The sequence below is a fragment of the Labeo rohita genome, chromosome 4 (genome assembly GCF_022985175.1).
Source record: "Labeo rohita strain BAU-BD-2019 chromosome 4, IGBB_LRoh.1.0, whole genome shotgun sequence".
NCBI lineage: Eukaryota > Metazoa > Chordata > Actinopteri > Cypriniformes > Cyprinidae > Labeo > Labeo rohita.
In genome coordinates, this window is record NC_066872.1 from 39,476,259 (window position 1) to 39,498,440 (window position 22,182).

Consider the following 22,182-nt stretch of genomic DNA (forward strand, 5'->3'; position numbering starts at 1 on the left):
TTCTAAAGATTTGTTCTAAAGACTGAATTCATCCCAGCCAAATACAGAGCGTTTCTGCTGCCTCTTGCTTCAGTAAGTGCAAAATCTGAAGTTATGTTTGACCTTCAACTGGAAACCTTCAATACTCACCTTACCTGTGATTGGTTGACAGATCTTCTGGATGCTGGGGTCTATGCTTATTATTATTCTCGGTATGACAGTGGTACCCACGATGGGCTGGCGCTGGATGATCCGTTTTTCTATCATCCCCAGCATCATACTGATTGGACTTTTCTTGGTGAGTTTCATCTAAATGGTGCTGAAACATGCTGAAGTGGATGTTTGTCTTTGACTGACTTGTTCACTCTTTTCCTTTTTTTTTTTTAGTTTATTCCCGAGTCTGCACGGTTTCAGGTCTCAGCAGGGAACATACAAGGAGCCATGTCTACGCTTAATTGGATCGCTCAGATGAATGGCGCCAGCTTACCTGAAGGAGAACTACGAGAACCTGAAGTGGTGAGCATGAAAAGTTCATAAAGTGTTTTATTGACTAACAGAGTTTCACTTGAGCAATAAAATATAAATCATTTTATATTGCTTATATTGCTATATTTGTATATTTTATTTTGGTAATATATAGATTTTATCCACCTTTTAAGAGTGGGCGAGGCCATTTGTAAATTTTATGGGTCTGGCTTACAGTCTCATCCACGTCCAGCTATTTTTAGCTGTACAAAATAGCTTGTTTTACTGCTTATTATTGCAAATCAGTGTGTCTTACCATATTATCTTAATGTATCTTAATTATAAACACACTGGTTTGTAGTGTAAACTGTTTTACTGTTTACTGCATGTTGTTATTCTTCTTGATATTTCCATATAGTGGATATTTATTTTCAAATTGTGGTAGACAACATGTAAACAATTAATATACAAATTCTAAATAAATTCTAATTAAAGACAAAGTACAAAGCATAAAGTACAAATTAGAATCAGTCATTTTAAATGCTACAAGTGAATTTAGGTGTCACTAAATAATAATGTACAGTATGAAAAATGGATATTAATTTTATATTTTTCTAACAGCTTTGTTACATTTTTGTTACTTTTTTTTTCTCTGAATTGTTTGACAAACATCTGATGTTTATATCTCACAATTCTGACGTAATAACTTGCAACTGTCAGAATTGTGAGATATAAACTCAAACTAAACTCAGAGCAATTCTGAAAAAAAAAGTCAGAATTGTTTTTATTTTTATATCTTATATCTTTATATCATTTTTACTTTATTTCGCAGAAATTTGTGAGTTTATATCTCGCAAATCTGACTTGATTTCTCAGAATTAAGAGTTTATATCTCACCATTTTGATGTTATAACACAATTGTAAGTTTATATCTTACAATTCTGAGAAAAAAGATATAGATATCTCTATACATCCATCTATGCTTTTATATGTGTGCAACGCACTCAAGTGCAACTAACAGGACTGTATGTATGCAGACAGAAAGAGGAAATGCCACAACTCTGATCAGCCCGGCTTTTAGAAGAACATCACTTTTGCTGTGGTACTCATGGTAATGTCTAAGACATACCTTTAATTTATGTGTAGAATCAGCAAATGTACTTTTCCGTTACTGTGCAGTTTGTATACTAGATATGTGACGTATTGCATTGTTCATCCACAGGTTTGTGGCCTCCTTTTCCTATTATGGCTCCGTTCTGAGCGGCTCTGAGCTGCTGGAGAAAAATCTTCTGTGTATGACAGATGCCGATCCAGAGCACCAGATCAAACACAACCAGGAGGAGGCGCTGTGTTACTGTATCCCATTCAACATGGCTGATTACCAGACTCTCCTCATCAGCTGTCTGGGCGAGGTGGCACGTAAGTGACCTTTGACCTCTCTCTCTACCAGTTTGACATACTCAGCTTAGTCATATGTTAAAAAGCTGATGTACGTTTTCCCATGTGTTTTTCTACAGTCATACCGCTCAATATTGGCTTGTTAAATATATTCGGGCGGAAGCCCAGCATGGCCATACTTCAGGTGTTGTCAGCCTTTTTCTTCTTGCTTGTTAATATTTGCACAACAATGTGAGTATATTGTTCTCTTGCTCTCTTTGAAACAGAATTTGTGTGTACTGTGTATATGTATTTTGTGGCCCTCTTGTGATCATGTGTTAGAAATGCAGCTGAAGTACAAAACTAAATAATGTTTTTCTCCCTCTGCAGGTTAGGTTTCACAGTACTGCTCTTCCTTCTCCGCTCTGTGGTTTCCATGAATTTTAATGTGGTCTATATTTACACAGCAGAGGTGAGACCTAACATGTAAACACTTTATTTACTTTTAAAGGAGGAGTTCACCGCAAGATTAAAATTGTCATGATTTGTATCTGTGCGCAGGTTTATCCCACAGCCGTGCGCTCAATCGGAATGGGCTTTTGCACATCCTTCAGTCGGGTTGGCGGGATGATCGCACCTTTTATTGCACAGGTGCTCTATGTGTTTGACTTTGCAGTTATTTGTTGATAATTTCTGTGTTTTGATTTGTGTGTATTTGATTTCCACAAAGATGACACTGTGTTTGCATGTGGCTTAGGTGTTAATGTCAAAGTCTGTGATTCTGGCACTGTCACCGTTCGCCACAGCGTGTTTGATTTGTGCGGTGGGAGTGGCATTTTTGCCCATTGAGACTAGAGGACGTGCATTACTAGTAAGCATCTTCCCATTTCTCAAAACAGATTTTCGCTGAGGTCAAATTAAGACGGTTTAACAACTTGCCATTTTGTTTTGTTTCTCTATTTTAGCAAGATGCCTGAAATACGCCTGATGGAAATGAAGGACTATTGCACTTTTGTAACAAAACATGATGTCATATTAAAGCTAGAACAATTTTTTAAGAGTTTTAATGTTGCATGTGTTGTGTTCTTCATAAATAATTATGCAAAAGCTGTTACAACCCTTTTTCCTGTGTTGACATATTTACGTCAACAGTTAGTTGGATTAGGACAACAATTTACTACTTGATATTGATAGTTGGTGACGAAGGGGTAAATCATGTGTTACTGAGCATTTTATTGAACAATGCTTTCTATATGCTCTGATAAACAAGATTAGTCATCAATATTTGTAGTCCAATTTTCTATGAGTGTAGGTTATCTGCTCAAATTTTGTTTTGTACCTTACAAATATTAACATGGTTTTCATGTTGATTATCATTTGAATAAGCACAGTTTTACTACAAATACCATTGTTAAACTATAGTTAGTGTAGCAAAACCATGGTTAATTTGTGGTTAAACTATAGTAACTATTTTTTTTTTTTTTTTTTTTTTTTTTTTGTAAAATCATGGTTAATTTTTATAAGGGGCTAACATTTTGGAGTAAATTAGGAGAGAGATCTGCTTTGGTCATAAGTTTCAATTAGTGTAACAAAAAAACAAACAAAAAAAACCCAGTTAATCTGTGGTTAAAATGGTTTAACTATAGTAACTGTGTTTTTTATTTATTTATTTGTAGTAAAACCATGGTTAACTTGTGGTTTGAATGGTTTAACTATAGTAATTATATATATTTTTTTTTGGCTTTATTTGTAGAAAAACCATGGTTAATTCTCGTAAGGGGTTAACATTTTAACTTTTAACAAAAATATTATTTTTATTTAGTAAAAAAAATCATTTAGAATTAAATTAATAAAAAATGTTAACATGATGTTACATATGCTAAGCATGTAGCCTATCAGCATACAAAACAAAAAAAGTGAAAACCTAAGCTCCTGCAATAACATCGTAATAAGCTATTGAAACACAATGTTGTTAATTATTCCTGCTTCAGTTATTCATTTTCTATGTACTGTTTACGAAAAGAGCATATTTACAGCGTGTTTTACGCATTCTGGGCAAGCACGTTAGTACGTTACAGTTTACTTTTCAATTCACGTCATATATTTACCCATACAACTTGTAATATTACGTTTATGCCGAGTATATTTCTGGTTAATTTGGGTATGTTAACTAACCTGCTAGTAGAGTAATCCTGTGTATTTTAATATCGTACGCCGTTTTCCATCGTCATTTCATCAACAGTGTTTACATTATTTTTCCCATTTTTTAATGTTATGGATCTGGCTTCCGGTCTCATCCGCGTCCAGCTATTTTTAGCTGTACAAAACTCATTTTGGTGCTTGATATTGCAAATAGGTGTGTCTTACCATATTATTTTAATGTGTTATCTTAATTATGAACATTTATTGTATGTTGTACAAACAGTTTTACCGTTTCCTCTTATTCTTCTTGCTACGCGGCTAATGAGCCGGAAGTCTAGCCCACAAACAGGCAAATTAATTTCTGAATGAACTACTCAAATTATTCATTTCTAGGGTGTTTAATCTAAAATACAATAACAACCACTTGAGGGAGACATTACGCTCATTTTGTGTTGAAGCAGTCAAAAGTGTTACAGTTTAAGGAAATGTTCTCCAGATCTGTCTTTCCTCCACCTCTCCTCTCTTACCCTCCCTCATCTGTGCTCTTTAATCTCTTTAAGAAGCCTCTGTCCCGGGGTAAATCAGATTAGATTTAGGGCTTCTTCTATAACACTCCAACACCAACCACTAGCTGATCCGCCACAGTACTAAATAATGAATCTCTACGATTAACACGCACTGCCTGCAATATGGGAATCATCTACGGGGTGTTCTTTAGCTATGTGATACAGAGATGCACGGCAAGCGAAGAGGAAGGAAAGCATGTCAGCAGCATGTACACGCCGCAGAGAAGCAGCACGGTAAATCTCACTTGCATTGAATGTATTTGTGTGTGCATGTGTTAGTCTGGAATCTGGTGCAGCAGTGTTGATGTTTTGTGACAGGATCCGAAGGAACCTACATTGGTTCACATGCTAGGATGTGGAAAGAGCTGAAAAAGCATATGACTGCAGCTGGCTGGATGGTCATGCTTGGTGCATGCTTACCTGGTAACAGTACATTCCCGTACATCCCGTAGGTGACGTTCCTGGATCCTTTCAGCATAAGTTTCTGTACCACGTTGTTTCAGGGAGCAGAAACGGAGGAGGAACTTAACGCCAGGCTGACACGAAGAGTGCAGAGAGTAGCGCGCAGATAGGCCAAGCAGGAGGAGCTACGGAGGCTGCATAGGGCTCAGGTGTGTGTTAAAGCATGCTTGTTTAAAGTATGTGCCTCTTTAACAATGCATATTTATTTTTATGTATGTCATCTCAGATAATCCAGTGTCAACTGGAGCAGGTGGAGGTCAAGCAGAGGCAGCTGGAGGAGAAATGTGTAGCTGTGGAGAAAGCACTCAGAGGGGAAGCAGGTGCCTGTCAACCACCTGTCACTCTCTTGTCAAGTGGATGAGGCTGACGAATTACTTCATTTTATAGAAACCTTAAAAATTGTTAATTAATTTGCCAATTTAAAGACTCAAAACTTTAAACATTATATTATATGCTGATCAAAAGTAATAATGTTAATGTTTTTTAAAGAAGTCTCTTTTGCTCATCAGAGTTCCATTTATTTGATCAAAAATACAGAAAAATGGTGTAATATTGTGAAATAGTATTGCAATTTAAAATTACAGTTTTCTGTTTTAATATATTTTAAAATATAATTAATTTCTGTAATGCAAAGCTGAATTTTCAGCATCATTACTCCAGTCTTCAGTGTCACACAATCCTTTAGAAATCATTCTAATATGCTGATTTATTATCGGTGTTGGAAACATTTATTCAAAACAGAAATCTTTTCTAACAATATAAGTCTTTACTATTACTTTTTTATCAATTTAATACATCCTTGCTGAATAAAAGTATTAATTTCTTTCAAAAAAAGAAAGAATAAAAATGTACTGACCACAAACTTTGATCGGTAGTGTATATTGTTACAAAAGATTTCTATTTTTAAATAGATGCTGTTCTTTTAACTCTTCATTCATCAAAGAATCCTGAAAAAAGTATTACAGGTTCCCAAAAAAAAATTAAATTGATAAATCAGTGTAATAAAATGATTTCTGAAGGATCATGTGACACTGAAGACTGGAGTAATGATGCTGAAAATTCAGCTTTGCATCACAGGAATAAATTACATTTTAAAGTATATTAAAATAAAAAACCCATCATTTTAAATCACAATAATATTTTACAATATTACTGTTTTTTTCTGTATTCTTAATCAAATAAATACAGCTTTGATGAGTGGAAAAGACTTTAAAACAGCAGTGTATATATTATAGTATACATTATATTTTAAACACTATATAAAATTATTTTATTATTTTACATTACTTTAATATTACATAATACATTATGTAATATTCTTGTGGTACTGTGTGGTATTACTTTCACATTTCTATAGTATTTACCACAGGATTCTGTGTTGTACAGTATGTAAAATTGCTGTAATATTCTTGTGTTATTATAGTCATATTTCTGCAATAATACTAGGAATTTCCTGTAATAAACCTGTGGCCATTAATTGTTATATTTTTGGAGTATTCTGTGGTATTCCTTTAACCTTTCAAGTTAGGGTACACTGTAAACCCCGATAAGCCTTAAAAACACTGAGTACAAGTAACTCAAAAAACTCAAGTAATGACTTTTATTGAACAGAATTTTCTTAACCTCTCCCATTTAACACAGTGAAAATGAATGTTTAAAAGACAACAATATATTGTTTATTGTGGAAAATGAATTTCTGTACACTGTAGAGTCTAAAAAAACATTTTCCACAATACCACAAAACTTTTACACCCTAAAAATGCAAAACAAATGCAGATGTACTTTGGTATGTCTCGATAAATGAAATATAAGTCCTTTTAACCTTTTAAAACAAAAGCTTCTTTGCCCTAAATTGCCCAGCCTCATTACTAACAACAGTCAACTAAATGTGTTATATCAAGGCAAACCTGTAAAGGCAGTGTGTACACGGATATCTGGCTTCAAACTGAAAAGGACAAGACAGCAAAAATGCAAACATTTTAAAAAATGATTTCTTTTTACAGGTTTACATTCAATAACTCTGTTAGTGATAAGGCTGGGTGCATATATAATGCCAAAAAATTAGAGCAGACAGTTATTGTCACTCATTCTGAAGATGAGAATCCCTGATGTCAGCTGTGTTGTAGTTTGGAGCGGTTAGCCAAGCCCAGGCCCGTTCTACAGGGGTTCAAGCAAAAGCCCCCTTACTTGAAGCCGTAATAATAGCATTCTGGAGGAAGAGATCTAGCAAACTATCCCCAGAACATCTCCAAGATCTGGTTTATCGGACTCCTCCTGAATAAATAAGAGAGACAAACAGAAATTAATAACCAGCTAACCAATATCAAGTCTAATATCACGTTTATTTATACAGCGCTATTTACACAACAGGTTGTGTCAAAGCAACTTTACAGTTTTAAATAGGACAGTAGGTTCCACGTTGCAGCAAAAGATTGCAGAGGACTCATCTGGGTCCAAAAGCTGCATTTAAACGGCATTTTTAATCTTCAGTCCGCTGACCACAATTGAAATCCACCGTATGAAGAAAAATCCTGGAATGTTTTCCTCAAAAACATACATTTCTTTTTGACTGAAGAAAGAACTTTCTGGATGACATAGGGGTGAGTAAATTGTCATTCTGGAAATGAACTAATCCTTTTATTACAGTCATGTTAAATTTGTTTAGGCCAGAAAGCAAGGTAAGGAATTAGATACTTTTAACACATGATCACAAAACTGAGCCAGTGCTGGGTTGAAAAGTTTAAGTAGTACAAATGTAATGATAACACTTTGCTATGCAGAACATTTAGAGAAAAATGGCCCACTTCATATTAATCAAACTACATTTAAAAGAGATATTAAACACTTACTTTGAGACCAGTGATGATTATCATCGAAAAATTAAGAGCACAGATCCAACTTGCTGCAGATTCATGTCTGGTAAACAAGTGCGTGAAGCTCGTTACCGCCACCTGCTCCTTTGAAATTTCGTCGAGTAATATTCTTTTAATCCTGATAAACTCAAAACTCACATCAGTGGCTTGCACTAATGTTGAAACAATTAAAAAAAAATACGTATAGTAAAATTATACATTTAACTGGTGCCTCATTCATCAACAAGTAGTTCATATTAGTTAAATGCGTTTTCTTAACTCAAAAACTAAAAAAAGTCACATAAACTCAAAATATCTAAGTTAGTAGAGCTTTTATTTATTTATTTATTTATTTTTTAAATAAGTTTACTATACTTAATCTATTTAAGTATTTTGAAAGTTTGGGTTTACAGTGTATAGCATTCTGTGGTGCTCCTACAAGAAAAGTGTTGTTTGTCCATGATAACTGGTGTTATTACTTACATATTTGTCATAATCTGAAAATGTATGTAGTAAACATGCAAGACTTTAGTGATCATAAGATCATATACAGTGCCTCATTTGTGTACATGCACATATTTGATCTTACAATGTGTGTACACTAAAGTCCACAGCAACATTAATATTTATAAAAATAGTCTTTAACATGAAAACAGATGTATGCACTTTTGATTATTAAGTGCAGCAGGTTTTTGGAAATTTAAGCCATTCTTGCTGCTTGCTATTCTAAAGTAAATTATTTTGACGTTGACTGGTGCTATTCTATATGTTAATGACATTAATTAGGTGTCGTTTTAAGGTGGTGACCATTTAGCTGCACACATTTTCATAATCACTTGCAATTTACAGATTTTACAGCTGAAAGAAAGGTGTACACATGTTATAAACATGTTATAAATGAGTCCAAGAAAGTACAGTAATACAGTAGAATATTCCTGTGATAGTGTACAACAAAAAGTGCTGTAGTAATCCTATCATAATTATCTCTGCTTCAATACTTTGGTATTACCATGCAAAAAAAAAAAAAAAAAACAACAACAGAAAAAAAACATATGCCATCTAATGGTAAATGGTAAGACTGAATTCAGTTTATTAAAATACCAAACATCCATTTTACATTTTACTATTACTTTCCAGTGCCTGCTATTGAGGAAATAAGTGCAATTTTCAAACAGAATGGCATTAAAGCGTTTGTCTTCCATGAAGACCCAGCTGGTCGATGCCATCCAGCTTCAGGAGGTGGAGCTGGAAGAAGAGATCAACACCAGCAGCAGTAATAACACACCTCCTGAAGTTCCCGAAGCTCCTGAGGCCAAAGGTGAGGAACATACAAACAAAACAATAATACAAAGCACACTGAAACTTTATAACTGATGAGGAAGCATCCAATCATCTCAAGTGATTTTTGACCTCTGTAGCCCAAACAGAGCCAAAATGCTACACCGTGGAGGAGGCTGTGGAGAGCATCGGCTTCGGACGCTTCCATATATTGCTTTTTGTTATCATGGGTAGTGCCAATGTAAGACAAATAATGCATGTCTCATCTGTGTTATTTATTAACCAGCCTACTTTTCTTTTTTTTTTTTTTTTATTTTTTTTTTTTTTTTTTTTACTGTTTACTAATGCTAATTTCTGTGTGTGTGTGTAGATAGTGGAGGCAATGGAGATCATGTTGTTGGCTGTGGTTTCTCCTGAGATTCGCTGCGAATGGCGTCTAGAGGATTGGCAGGTGGCCCTTGTCTCCACGGTGAGGAGCTTGTCCAATCAGAGCTTTTGATTTTGTTTGAAAGGAATGGAATGTTGTAGTGCGAGACACGCATATGTGACCGTCCGACCAGTTTGGTTGATCTCTTTGTATCTTTTTAAAGGTGACGCAAGGTGTATTTCATGTTAAACACTTCCTTCTGTGCCAGATTCACATGCAAAGGAAAACTGTGAAAAACAGAGTTTTTGTGTGTAAAATGCATGCTTTTTTTACACTATAAAATGCAGAAGTAATTTTTCTGTATGCTTGATTTTAGATGGTGTTCTTTGGCTTTATGATTTGTGGGGTCCTCTGTGGATATGTTGCTGACAAATATGGACGTTGGAAGGTCAGATGATGTCTTGTTTGATGCATAAGTGTTGTTTTTTGGGTAAATTAGATGACATAATTGTGTTTGTGTGAACAGGTGGTGTTTGGAGGCTTTATATGGGCATCGTATTTTTCTCTGCTCACTTCATTCTCGCCGTCTTATGGCTGGTTTATCTTTCTACGCTGTATGGTGGGCTGTGGTATCGCGGCCACATCTCAAGCGTGAGATTACACAAATATATTCATATAATTTTCATATGCACAAACCTGAAAATCTCAGGGAATTTGATTTTGATTGTTTTTCAGGCCTAGACAGTTATACAAACTAATAAAATCTTTTATTAGATATATATACATTCATTAGAGCCATTAGATGCTTTGATTTTCTAGTATGCATAAAACAGTAATTCAGATGCATTGAATTATTCTCAAACTTTTATTTTCTTTTTAAAGATTTGTTTTAAAGACTGAATTCATCCCGGCCAAATACAGAGCAATTCTGCTGCCTCTTGCTTCAGTAAGTGCAAAATCTGAAGTTATGTTTGACCTTCAACTGGAAACCTTCAATACTCACCTTACCTGTGATTGGTTGACAGATCTTCTGGATGCTGGGGTCTATGCTTATTATTATTCTCGGTATGACAGTGGTACCCACGATGGGCTGGCGCTGGATGATCCGTTTTTCTATCATCCCCAGCATCATACTGATTGGACTTTTCTTGGTGAGTTTCATTTAAACACAACCAGGAGGAGGCGCTGTGTTACTGTATCCCATTCAACATGGCTGATTACCAGACTCTCCTCATCAGCTGTGTGGGCGAGGTGGCACGTGAGTGACCTTTGACCTCTCTATCTAACAGTTTCCAACGTGAATGTTAAAAGCTGATGTACGTTTTTCCATGTGTTTTTCTACAGTCATACCGCTCAATATTGGCTTGTTAAATATATTCGGGCGGAAGCCCAGCATGGCCATACTTCAGGTGTTGTCAGCCTTTTTCTTCTTGCTTGTTAATATTTGCACAACAATGTGAGTATATTGTTCTCTTTGAAACAGAATTTGTGTGTACTGTGTATATGTATTTTGTGGCCCTCTTGTGATCATGTGTTAGAAATGCAGCTGAAGTACAAAACTAAATAATGCAGGTTAGGTTTCACAGTACTGCTCTTCCTTCTCCGCTCTGTGGTTTCCATGAATTTTAATGTGGTCTATATTTACACAGCAGAGGTGAGACCTAACATGTAAACACTTTATTTACTCTTAAAGGAGGAGTTCACCGCAAGATTAAAATTGTCATGATTTGTATCTGTGCGCAGGTTTATCCCACAGCCGTGCGCTCAATCGGAATGGGCTTTTGCACATCCTTCAGTCGGGTTGGCGGGATGATCGCACCTTTTATTGCACAGGTGCTCTATGTGTTTGACTTTGCAGTTATTTGTTGATAATTTCTGTGTTTTGATTTGTGTGTATTTGATTTCCACAAAGATGACACTGTGTTTGCATGTGGCTTAGGTGTTAATGTCAAAGTCTGTGATTCTGGCACTGTCACCGTTCGCCACAGCGTGTTTGATTTGTGCGGTGGGAGTGGCATTTTTGCCCATTGAGACTAGAGGACGTGCATTACTAGTAAGCATCTTCCCATTTCTCAAAACAGATTTTCGCTGAGGTCAAATTAAGACGGTTTAACAACTTGCCATTTTGTTTTGTTCCTCTATTTCAGCAAGATGCCTGAAATACGCCTGATGGAAATGAAGGACTATTGCACTTTTGTAACAAAACATGATGTCATATTAAAGCTGTAACAAGTTTTTTATGAGTTTTAATGTTGCTTGTGTTGTGTTCTTCATAAATAATTATGCAAAAGATGTTGCAACCCTTTTTCCTCTGTTGGCATATTTTCGATTTTAACAGTTAGTTGGATTAGGACAACAAAGCCTGACAAAACTACGATTTACTACTTGATATTGATAGTTGGTGACAAAGGGTTAAATCATGTGTTACTGAGCATTTTATTGAACTATACTTTCTATATGCTCTTATAAACAAGATTAGTCATCAATATTTGTAGTCCAATTTTCCATAAGTGTAGTGTTATCTGCTCAAATTTAGTTTTGTACCTTACAAATATTACAATGGTTTTATTGTAGTTTCATATCGATTATCATTTGAATAAGCACAGTTTTACTGCAAAAACCATGGTTAAACTATGGTTAGTGTAGCAAAATTATTGTTAATTTGAGGTTAAAATGGTTTAACTATAACTATTTTTTTTTTTTTTTTTTTTTTTGTAAAATCATGGTTACTTTTCATAAGGGGCAAACATTTTGGAGTAAATTAGGAGAGAGATCTGCTTTGGTCATAAGTTTCAATTAGTGTAACAAAACAAAAACAGTTAATTTGTGGTTAAAATGGTTTAATTACAGTATTTTTTTTATTTTTTTGTTTTTTATTTTTGGCTTTATTTTTAGTAAAACCATGGTTAATTTGTGGTTAAAATGGTTTAACTATAGTAATTAAGTTTTTTTGTTTGTCTTTATTTGTAGTAAAACCATGGTTAATTTGTGATTAAAATGGTTTAACTACAGTAACTTTTTTTCTTTATTTGTAGTAAAACCATGGTTAATTTGTGGTTTAAATGGTTTAACTATAGTAATTATGTTGTTGTTGTTGTTGTTGTTGTTTTTACTTTATTTTTAGTAAAACCATGATTAATTTGTGGTTAAAATGCGTTTTCCATCGTCATTTCATCAACAGTATTTACGTTATTTTTCCCATTTTTAAATGTTATGGATCTGGCTTCCGGTCTCATCCGCGTCCAGCTATTTTTAGCTGTAGAAAACTCAATTGGTGCTTGATATTGCAAATAGGTGTGTCTTACCATATTATTTTAATGTATTATCTTAATTATGAACACACTGGTGTGTTGTACAAACAGTTTTACCGTTTCCTCTTATTCTTCTTACTACGAGGCTAATGAGCCAGAAGTCTAGCCCACAAACAGGCAAATGAATTTCTGAATGAACTACTGAGATTACTCATTTCTGTGGTCTTTAATCTAAAATACAATAACAACCACCTGAGGGAGACATTACGCTCATTTTGTGTTGAAGCAGTCAAAAGTGTTACAGTTTAAGGAAATGTTCTCCAGATCTGTCTTTCCTCCACCTCTCCTCTCTTACCCTCCCTCATCTGTGCTCTTTAATCTCTTTAAGAAGCCTCTGTCCCGGGGTAAATCAGATTAGATTTAGGGCTTCTTCAATAACACTCCAACACCAACCACTAGCTGATCCGCCGCAGTACTGAATAATGAATCTCTACGATTAACACGCACTGCCTGCAATATGGGAATCATCTACAGGGTGTACTTTAGCAGTGTGACACAGAGATGCACGTGTGTGTCCTGAAAGACAATGTTTGTGTTTGTTGAAAGCGTGTGTGTGTAGAGGAGGAGTCAGCATGTGCCTGGTAGCTCCTTCCTCTGACCTTGGCTACAGTGAGATGGAGAGAGAAAGAGGACAGAGTGTGTGCGTGTGTGAAGTGGTGGAGCTCATTCCTGCACTGCAGCTGTGTATTTGATAGTTAATGTGGCACCAACAGCTCTAGATCCACTTGGGAACTTGCCAGAGAGAAACAGAGCAAGAGAAGAGGAAGGAAAGCATGTCAGCAGCATGTACACGCCGCAGAGAAGCAGCACGGTAAATCTCACTTGCATTGAATGTATTTGTGTATGCATGTGTTAGACTGGAATCTGGTGCAGCAGTGTTGATGTTTTGTGACAGGATCCGAAGGAACCTACATTAGTTCACATGCTAGGATGTGGAAAGAGCTGAAAAAGCATATGACTGCAGCTGGCTGGACGGTCATGCTTGGTGCATGCTTACCTGGTAACACTTTAACTCTTTAACTATACTTAATGAATAACTGTATAGTTCATGAATATGTGCAGATGCCCTGTATAGTAGTTTAACAGTGTAATCAATATGTAAATGGCTGACTAGAGGAAAAACTGTGATCGATCCTCTTTCTGCAGCACTTCCCTTGAGTTCTGTAATCCTCTGCTCTCAAACTGCACAGCAGTCAATCACTGAGACATTTGAGAGGAGAGAAGAGAAAATATTGATATTGATACAGGTCATTTATTTTTATAATGATGCTTCAGGGTTTTGCCTGTGTGAATGACCTCTGATAAAACCAGGGAGTTTTCGTTTTGAGAGTACCTTGTTCTTCTTATACACAGTTTCCGTGAACTGTTTGTGAGCGTATTTTTGGCTTAAAGGAACAGATCATTTAGAAATGACAATTCTGTCATTGTTTACTCACCCTGAAACCTGTTTCACTTTCTTCCGTAAAGCACAAAAAAAAAGATGTTTAGCAGAATGTTCACGCTGTTCTTTTCCATGCAGTGTTAGTGAATGGTGACCAGGGTATGTCAAACTACAAAAATGAAAAATAGTGCTATAAAAGTAGTCTAAATGAACTAGACACGTTGAGAAGACAAAATATTTACAAAATAAAATAAAAGAAATAGAATATCTTATGTAATGTATTATGATATAGTAGCTGCAATATTTTTATAAGAGTGTAACGTACTTTCATACTTTTAATTAAACATCTATGAGACATTTACTGTACAAAAATTACATGAGTTTTTGTAACTCACTGTTGTCAGTATGCATTTCTATGTACCAGTCAATGAAGAAATGATCTATTATGTATTTTTTGTTTAGTTTTTTTTTCAGTGTTATGCTAATGAAAGACATTATGTATTTTATTAGACATTATGTATTATGTGCCATCGGAAGTCAAAAACAGCTTCAAATGTAAAGTCCCCATGAAAACAAACCTGAAGTTTTTGGCTTTTAATATGAATATGTTAGCCTTAAGGTTATCTGTAAGTTAGTGTGCTCCAAAACAATGACAAAAATTGCATTTAGAAGATATAAGCATTTACAATCTCTAACTTCCGCCAATACGGAACAACAATTTTGATGACATCACCCTGCACTTCAGCTTCTCATTAAACTTTCTGTCCAATCAAATGCTGTCTAGAATCCAATCCCGCCCCCTACACTATAAATAAACACTGAAGCTGCAGCTGAAATCGGTCACTTGTTCACAGAATTTGTATTTTCTGTACGGTAAATGGCACGTAGTGCTCTATACAGGGTCGGTGCAGACTTCAAAACATATCGGACGCATTTGAATTCTACACAGAATGCTATTTTATATATAGATAATGCTATGTGGATGAGATTGTGGCTGTCATACATTCATGATGTGGCTGGCCCAAGCTGTGATTTAAACAAAATGCTATTGGCTGTTTAAAAAAGGGGGCGGGGCTGCTGGATATGTCCCGCCTTGTCTTCCAGTTTCAGTTGAAATTACGTCAACGCAGTGAAAGTTAAATTCTTTACTTCTAAACTCTCAAAACTCTCAACTTTGTGTGCATTTTGAAATGTGGCACTTCACAAGCAGTAAGAGTTATTTTTATGAACATTATAAATAACAAATGCACAATTTGTGCTTGTCTCTGGTGAAAATAGCTATTATATGTCATTAATAAACTTAGTATATTATACATTTATGATCCTTTTATAGTGCTTTTTGTCATTTTGGAAACATAGCTCCTGGTCACCATTTAATTTTGATGACTGACTTTTCATGTCAAGTTAAGAGAAAGATTAGTTTGACAGTCACCTGGTCTTACCCATAATCCTCCTCTTTCTCCCAGTGGGTTGCATTCCTAAGAATCTCTAAAGGTCCCCCATTGTACATACAGTAGATCAATATCTGTTTTAGTGGGTTTGAGCAATCTAAACACACTTGTTGTATCATATTCTATCTTAAAGGGACAGTTAAGCCAAAAATGAAAATTCTGTCATTAATTACTCATGCTGTTCCTGTGTCGAAGACTGATGAGGAAGAGAAGAAATTGTTGAGTAAAGTCATTATTTTTGTTTAATTTGCACACAAAAAGTATTCTCGTAGTTTCATAATATTGCGGTTGACCACTGACATCACATGGACTGTGTCCTTACTACCTTACTAGACCTGAGAACGTTTCACTTGCATTGCTGTCTATGCAGGGTCAGAAAGCTCTCGGTTTTCATCAAAAATTTCTTAATCGGTGTTCCGAAAAGTCTTACGGGTTTGGAATGACATGAGGATGAGTAATTAATGACAGAATTTTCATTTTAGAAAGAAAAGACACAGATGTGCACAGATTACGCTGTCATTAATTTTAAAGACATTAGTGCAAAAAGGGGAAGAATCAGCCATTAAAAGGATTTAAACACCAAAATCAAATTTAAATAGACTGCTTATCATTGCATATAATCATGAGATATCAAATCAGTCATCATCTGCAAGCTCATATAATGAGTCATTCTCATGTGGGCGCTTAGAGGTCAAACTATTCATCCAGGCTGAACTGCGCGGCTGAGTAATAGTGCTGAATGAATTGAATCAATGTAGTTGCTGTAATCTTTTGTAATGTGCGTAATGAAGTGCTTTACTGTCTTTTGTTTATTGATGGCTCTATGGAGCACTGTGAACTCCGACAGCCAATCAAAATGACCATTGGAGTCAGTGCAGGAGTAACTGACCAGTGCAAATGCGTTTTGTTTACCTAAGTAAAGATATTAAAGGTATTTCTAGGGTGTTTTATAATATATAGTTGAAGTCAAAAGTTTACATACACCCTGCAGAAACTGCAAAATGTTAAAAAGGTATTTCACATAAAAGATGTTTACATATAGTCCACAAAAATGACCCTGTTCAAAAGTTTACACACTTGATTCTTAATACTGTGTTGTTACCTGAATGATCCACAGCTGTGTTTTTTTTCTGTAGTGATAGATGTTCATGAGTCCAGTTAAACTGCCTGCTTTTCTTGAGAAAAATCCTTCAGGTCCCACAAATTATTTGGTTTTCCAGCATTTTTGTGTATTTGAACCCTTTCCAATAATGACTGTGTGATTTTGAGATCCATCTTTTCACACTGAGGACAACTGAGGGACTCATATGCAGCTATTACAGAAGGTTCAAACACTCACTGATGTTTCAGAAGGAAAAATTATGCATTAAGAGCCGAGGGTGAAAACTTTTGAACAGAATGAAGATTTTTCTTATTTTGCCTAAATATCTTTTTTTTTTTTATTTGGTGCTTCTCTTTAGAAGCTACAGAAGATACTTACATGTTTCCCAGAAGACAAAATAAGTTAAATTTACCCTGATCTTCAAATTCAAAAAGTTTTCACCCCCCAGCCTTTAATGCATTGTGCTTCCTTTTGAAGCATCAGTGAGTGTTTGAACCTTCTGTAATAGTTGCATATGAGTCCCTCAGTTGTCCTTAGTGTAAAAAGATGGATCTCAAAATCATACAGTCAAGGGTTCAAATACACAGAAATGCTGAAAAAAACGAATTTGTGAGACCGAATGGATTTTTCTGAAGAACAAACGGCGGTTTAACTTTTTAGGACAAACAAGGGACTCATGAACAACTATCACTGAACAAAAACGACAACAACACAATATTAAGAATCAAGTGTATGTAAACTTTTGAACAGGGTTGTTTTTATAAATTCAACTATTATTTTCTCTTGTGGACTATATGTAAATGTCTTTTATGTGAAATATCTTATTCAGGTCAGTACTAAATAAAAAATAACATGCATTTTGTACGATCCTTTTTCTTTTGGTAAAATAATTAACATTTTGCAGATTCTGTAAGGTGTATGTAAAGTATGTGACTTTAACTGTTTATTGCACTTATATAATAAATTGCAGGAAAGTGATATGTGTGTGTGTGCAGCACCAGAGTCCAAGACATTTGATTTAATTTCAATATAAATATATGTTTGTGTCAATAACGTTTCTCTTATATAAGCAGTGACACATTGGGTGTCGAGTTGAGGAGCTAATGAGAGACGTGTGTCTGAGTGGAACATGATGTGCAGATGGATAGCGAGAAATAAGAACGTGGCAGAACTTTTGCTGACGCATCTGCTTCACAGTCTATGCAGATTGCTTTCCTTTTTATCTCCATCTAAACGATGGAGATAAAATTCTCTTTTATCCATGTGGGCACCCTGCAACAACCGAAAATCATTTCTGTTCCTCAGATGTCCTGTGTTTGGTGCCTTCTGGAGGTGAGCTGACTCCCGTGCAGGTCACTGGGGTCGTGTGAGGAGCAGCTATGTGGGACGGCCAGTCTGAGTCGTTTCAGGCGCACGCCCTATTTGATGCTTTCGTGCAGGCCGCCACATGCAGGGAAACCCTCAGGGCCTTTCAGGAGCTGTGCGAAGAGCTGAAGCTGCATCCCGGCGGTCAGCCGCAGTTCTACCACATCCTAAGGAGCAGACTGCACTACTGGAAGGCCAAAGCACTATGGGCCAAACTGGATAAAAGAGCCAGCCAGAGAGAATACATGAGAGGCCATGCTTGCACAAGCACCACGGTATAAAGAGTCACCCGCAGTGCGTTGCAAAAGAGAGTTCTCTTTACAAGCTTCTGACAGATGTTTCACACATGGGTTTTTGTTGTGTGTTCAGTGTCTGATCATAGGTGCAGGTCCGTGTGGGTTGCGGACGGCTATCGAGCTGGGATTTCTGGGCGCCAGGGTGGTTCTGGTAGAAAAGCGAGATGCTTTCTCACGGAATAATGTTCTGCATCTCTGGCCCTTCACCATCCAGGATCTCCGTGGTCTGGGGGCCAAAAAGTTCTACGGAAAGTTCTGTGCTGGAGCCATAGACCATATCAGTGAGTAAATAAAGTTTGAACACAAATTTGTGGTTTTATTTTATTTTTATTAAGGGACCCTTTTTATAGTTTTTTTTTTTTGTAGTATGAATTTAATTTTTAGCATGAAATTAGCACAATTTACTTAACATTCACCAATTATTTTTATATAAATATTTAATAACTGTTTTTTAAAAATTATAATGATATTATTTTATTTAATTTAAGGTGGCCATTTTATAATTTTGTAGTATGAAATTTCATACTAGTATGAAATTTGCATTTCTTCAGTTTTTTTCATCTACAATTTACATTCACTTTTTTTTTTTTTAAATTTAATAACTGGATTTATGTAAAAATTATAATGATATAATAATTTATTTTTATTTTATTTAAGTTGGCTTTGCATTTTTGTTTTGTAGTATGACATTTCACATTAGTATGAAATATTACATTTCCTCAGTTTTTCATCTACAATTTACTTTACATTTACCATTTAAAAAATTGTATAATAATATAATAAAATATGTAATATAATATAATATAATAAAATATGTAAAATTTATAATAATATAATAATTTAAAGTAGTCTGCAGCAGTTCTCAAAATGAATATCCATTTTTTTATACTGCAAAAAAATTATAATACTGTGATAATTTTTTAGCATTTAAATTAATTTCTTTTTAAGTTCTTTAAACTAAATAGTATCGAATTTCAATATTTCAATATAACATAAAAATGTCAATATTGTGCAGAATTTTAATATTGATGTCATTTGACTTGGAAATGTTTATTTTTTATTCATTCATTTTATTCATTTGTTTTATAATAATTTTTTTATTAGACGTCTACAAATATGTAATATAGTTTGAAAACTAGTGAATTATAATTTAAGGATGTTTATTTATTTACTTATTTTTAATAAGACAAAGAATTTGGTATTGCCTTCTGAAAGCATTTGTGATTTTATCATTTGTTGGCTCTAATTGTGGTAATTTCTAGTTTATTCATACTGTTTACCTACCTTTTTTTCATTATTTATCCTAATTTACCCCCAAACATTAAAAAAGTAAAATGGTTTTGAATGGCACTTAATGCTCATTAAGACCATTTAAATCCCATTTTCATGTTAATTCGATTTAATCGAAATCTCTGTATGTACAGGCATTCGTCAGCTGCAGCTGATGCTTTTGAAGGTGGCCTTGTTATTGGGTGTTGAGGTTCATGTGAATGTGGAGTTCAAACATCTAGTGGAACCTCCAGAGGACCAGGAGAAACGTGAGAATGTAATCAAATACACTTTCATCTTAAGTTTAACTGTAAATATCATTGACGATTTTCACATTTCTCCTGTTCAGGTGTTGGTTGGCGAGCAGAGGTCCATCCCAACTCTCATCCCATCAGTCAGATGGAGTTTGATGTGGTTATTGCAGCAGATGGTAGAAGAAACACCTTACCAGGTATCTGCAAAAACACCTTGGTCTTAAGCCTATAGTGATCACAGTCTATCCAATCATTAATGCAAGCAGATGCTTTAGTTAGTGGTTAATATGAATAAGTCTTCCTGATTTCACAACATTTTTTAACTTTAGTTCCCCAGTTCCCTGCTCATTTTCAATGGTCTTCCTTTTTCTCTCTCTCTCACACACATGTGCCAAAACCCAAAAATGTCTTGCGCACGATTTGTTCTCTAATTTGCTTGAGATAGGAAATGACGCCACTCATATTGTGGTTATTAGTGGCATGAGCTACTGCTTTAGACTTAAGATGTCTTAAAATATACATGTAAGAAAAGTTCTTGAAAACTTACAGTACTAGTGCTATTACTGTATTAGTGATTTATCAGCCAGATATATTGTTAGGATAGGACAATATTTTGCTGAGATACAACTATGTTAAAAATCGTGAATCTGAGGGTGAAAAAAAATCAAAATATTGAGAAAATCACCTTTAAAGTTGTCTAAATTAAGTTTTTAGCAATGCATATTACTAATCAATAATTAAGTTTTGATATATTTATGGTAGGAAATGTACAAAATATCTTCATGGAACATGATCTTTACTTAATATCCCAATGATTTTTGACATAAAAGAAAAATGGATCACTTTGACCCATAAAATGTATTTTTGGCTATTGCTACAAATATACCCGTGCTACTTAAGACTGGTTTTGTGGTCCAGGATCATAATTACATAACATAAAGACATATAATTGTTTAATAGTGAAGTATCAAATCTTGTGCAAATCATCATAAACAGAGGAACATCAAATGCTTGAAAAGTGACTAGTAGTGGCAAGAAGTGCATCACATGCTCCCAGAGTTTCGCAGTCATCTTTAACAGACACTTCCCCTATTCTAATTTTACCCTGTTTTTGACGTCACTAAGTCATTTTGTGGGTTTCAAAGCCTCGGTATGATGGTTTTATTCGTTTGGATCTATTAGGGTTTCGCAGGAAGGAGTTTCGGGGGAAACTGGCCATCGCCATCACTGCGAATTTCATCAATCGCAACACCACCGCCGAAGCTAAAGTGGAGGAGATCAGCGGTGTTGCCTTCATCTTCAACCAGAGGTTTTTCCAGGACCTCCGGCAGGCTACAGGTACTGAATTATTTCATTGTTACGAAAACCTCATGTATTGCACTCAAATGCATTTTAAGCAACTAATATGCATTTTTACATAGTGAAGCTTCTTTGTCTCTTCAAATATGAATGAGTTATAATGTGTTAATGTGTTTAGTTCACTTCCAGAATAAAAATTACCTGCTGATTTACTCACCCCCATGTCATCCAAGATGTTCATGTCTTTCTTTCTTCAGTCGAAAAGAAAAGAGGGTTTTTGAGAAAAAAAATAACAGGATTTTTCTCCATATAATGGACTTCAATGGTGGCCAACAGGTTGAAGGTCGAAATTGCAGTTTCACTGCAGCTTCAAATGACTCTACACAATCCCAGACGAGGAATAAGGGTCTTGCCTAGTGAAATGATGGGTCGTTTTCTAAAAAAAATAAAAATGTATAGACTTTTTAGCCACAAATGCTCATCTTGCACTAGCTCTGCGATGACGTCACGCATTACGTAATCACGTTGGAAAGGTCACATTTAAAAGTATATAAATTTAAATTTTTGTAGAAAATGACCAATCATTTCACTGGATAAGATTGTGTAGACTTCTTTGAAGCTGCATTGAAACTGCAATTTGGACCTTCAACCTGTTGATCCCCATTGAAGTCCACTATATAGACAAAAATCCTGGTATGTTTTCCTCAAAAACTTGAATTTCTCTTCGCTGAATAAAGAAAGACATGAACATCTTAGATGACATGATGATGTAAACAACGAGTTTCAGCCGTCGTTTCTGTGCAGGAATTGATCTGGAGAATATTGTATATTACAAAGACGACACTCACTACTTTGTAATGACTGCCAAAAAGCAAAGCCTTCTGGACAAAGGAGTCATTCTGCGTGTGAGTCTAATGTCATGAGCATTTATTTGCATATTGCACACATTGATTTGTGAGTGACTAT

General features: G+C 35.2%; 3 protein-coding genes across 17 annotated transcripts in view; all 3 read left to right on the forward strand.

Annotated features, from left to right (window-relative positions):
- LOC127163849 (putative transporter SVOPL) overlaps positions 1 to 2,934 on the forward strand; it is a 48,679-nt gene extending 45,745 nt beyond the window's left edge. Inside the window, exons 2-11 of the mRNA XM_051107313.1 lie at positions 9 to 72; positions 152 to 277; positions 367 to 495; positions 1,482 to 1,555; positions 1,667 to 1,863; positions 1,962 to 2,073; positions 2,212 to 2,293; positions 2,383 to 2,472; positions 2,579 to 2,692; positions 2,787 to 2,934. Of these exons, the coding sequence (XP_050963270.1) occupies positions 9 to 72; positions 152 to 277; positions 367 to 495; positions 1,482 to 1,555; positions 1,667 to 1,863; positions 1,962 to 2,073; positions 2,212 to 2,293; positions 2,383 to 2,472; positions 2,579 to 2,692; positions 2,787 to 2,798 (1,000 nt within the window). The 3' untranslated portion in view covers positions 2,799 to 2,934. The remainder of the gene's footprint in view (positions 1 to 8; positions 73 to 151; positions 278 to 366; positions 496 to 1,481; positions 1,556 to 1,666; positions 1,864 to 1,961; positions 2,074 to 2,211; positions 2,294 to 2,382; positions 2,473 to 2,578; positions 2,693 to 2,786) is intronic.
- A 1,573-nt stretch (positions 2,935 to 4,507) lies between these two features.
- mical3b (microtubule associated monooxygenase, calponin and LIM domain containing 3b) overlaps positions 4,508 to 22,182 on the forward strand; it is a 39,050-nt gene continuing 21,375 nt past the window's right edge. For 3 of the 15 annotated variants that reach the window (XM_051107411.1, XM_051107410.1, XM_051107414.1), the window contains exons 1-7: positions 13,105 to 13,610; positions 18,039 to 18,373; positions 18,468 to 18,675; positions 19,819 to 19,932; positions 20,013 to 20,114; positions 21,100 to 21,255; positions 22,021 to 22,121. In XM_051107411.1, the coding sequence (XP_050963368.1) occupies positions 18,113 to 18,373; positions 18,468 to 18,675; positions 19,819 to 19,932; positions 20,013 to 20,114; positions 21,100 to 21,255; positions 22,021 to 22,121 (942 nt within the window). In that variant the 5' untranslated portion in view covers positions 13,105 to 13,610; positions 18,039 to 18,112. Of the gene's footprint in view, positions 4,764 to 13,098; positions 13,611 to 13,694; positions 13,800 to 18,038; positions 18,374 to 18,467; positions 18,676 to 19,818; positions 19,933 to 20,012; positions 20,115 to 21,099; positions 21,256 to 22,020; positions 22,122 to 22,182 lie in introns of those variants that run through there. The other 12 variants (XM_051107416.1, XM_051107417.1, XM_051107418.1 and 9 more) reach the window with 9 other exon arrangements.
- LOC127163905 (putative transporter SVOPL) lies at positions 8,987 to 11,879 on the forward strand. Its single transcript, XM_051107421.1, is given in 13 exon segments — positions 8,987 to 9,161; positions 9,262 to 9,362; positions 9,492 to 9,590; positions 9,865 to 9,936; positions 10,015 to 10,139; positions 10,371 to 10,434; positions 10,514 to 10,646; positions 10,648 to 10,746; positions 10,833 to 10,944; positions 11,061 to 11,142; positions 11,232 to 11,321; positions 11,428 to 11,541; positions 11,636 to 11,879. Coding segments are annotated over 13 exon segments (1,245 nt in total). The 5' UTR covers positions 8,987 to 9,019; the 3' UTR covers positions 11,648 to 11,879.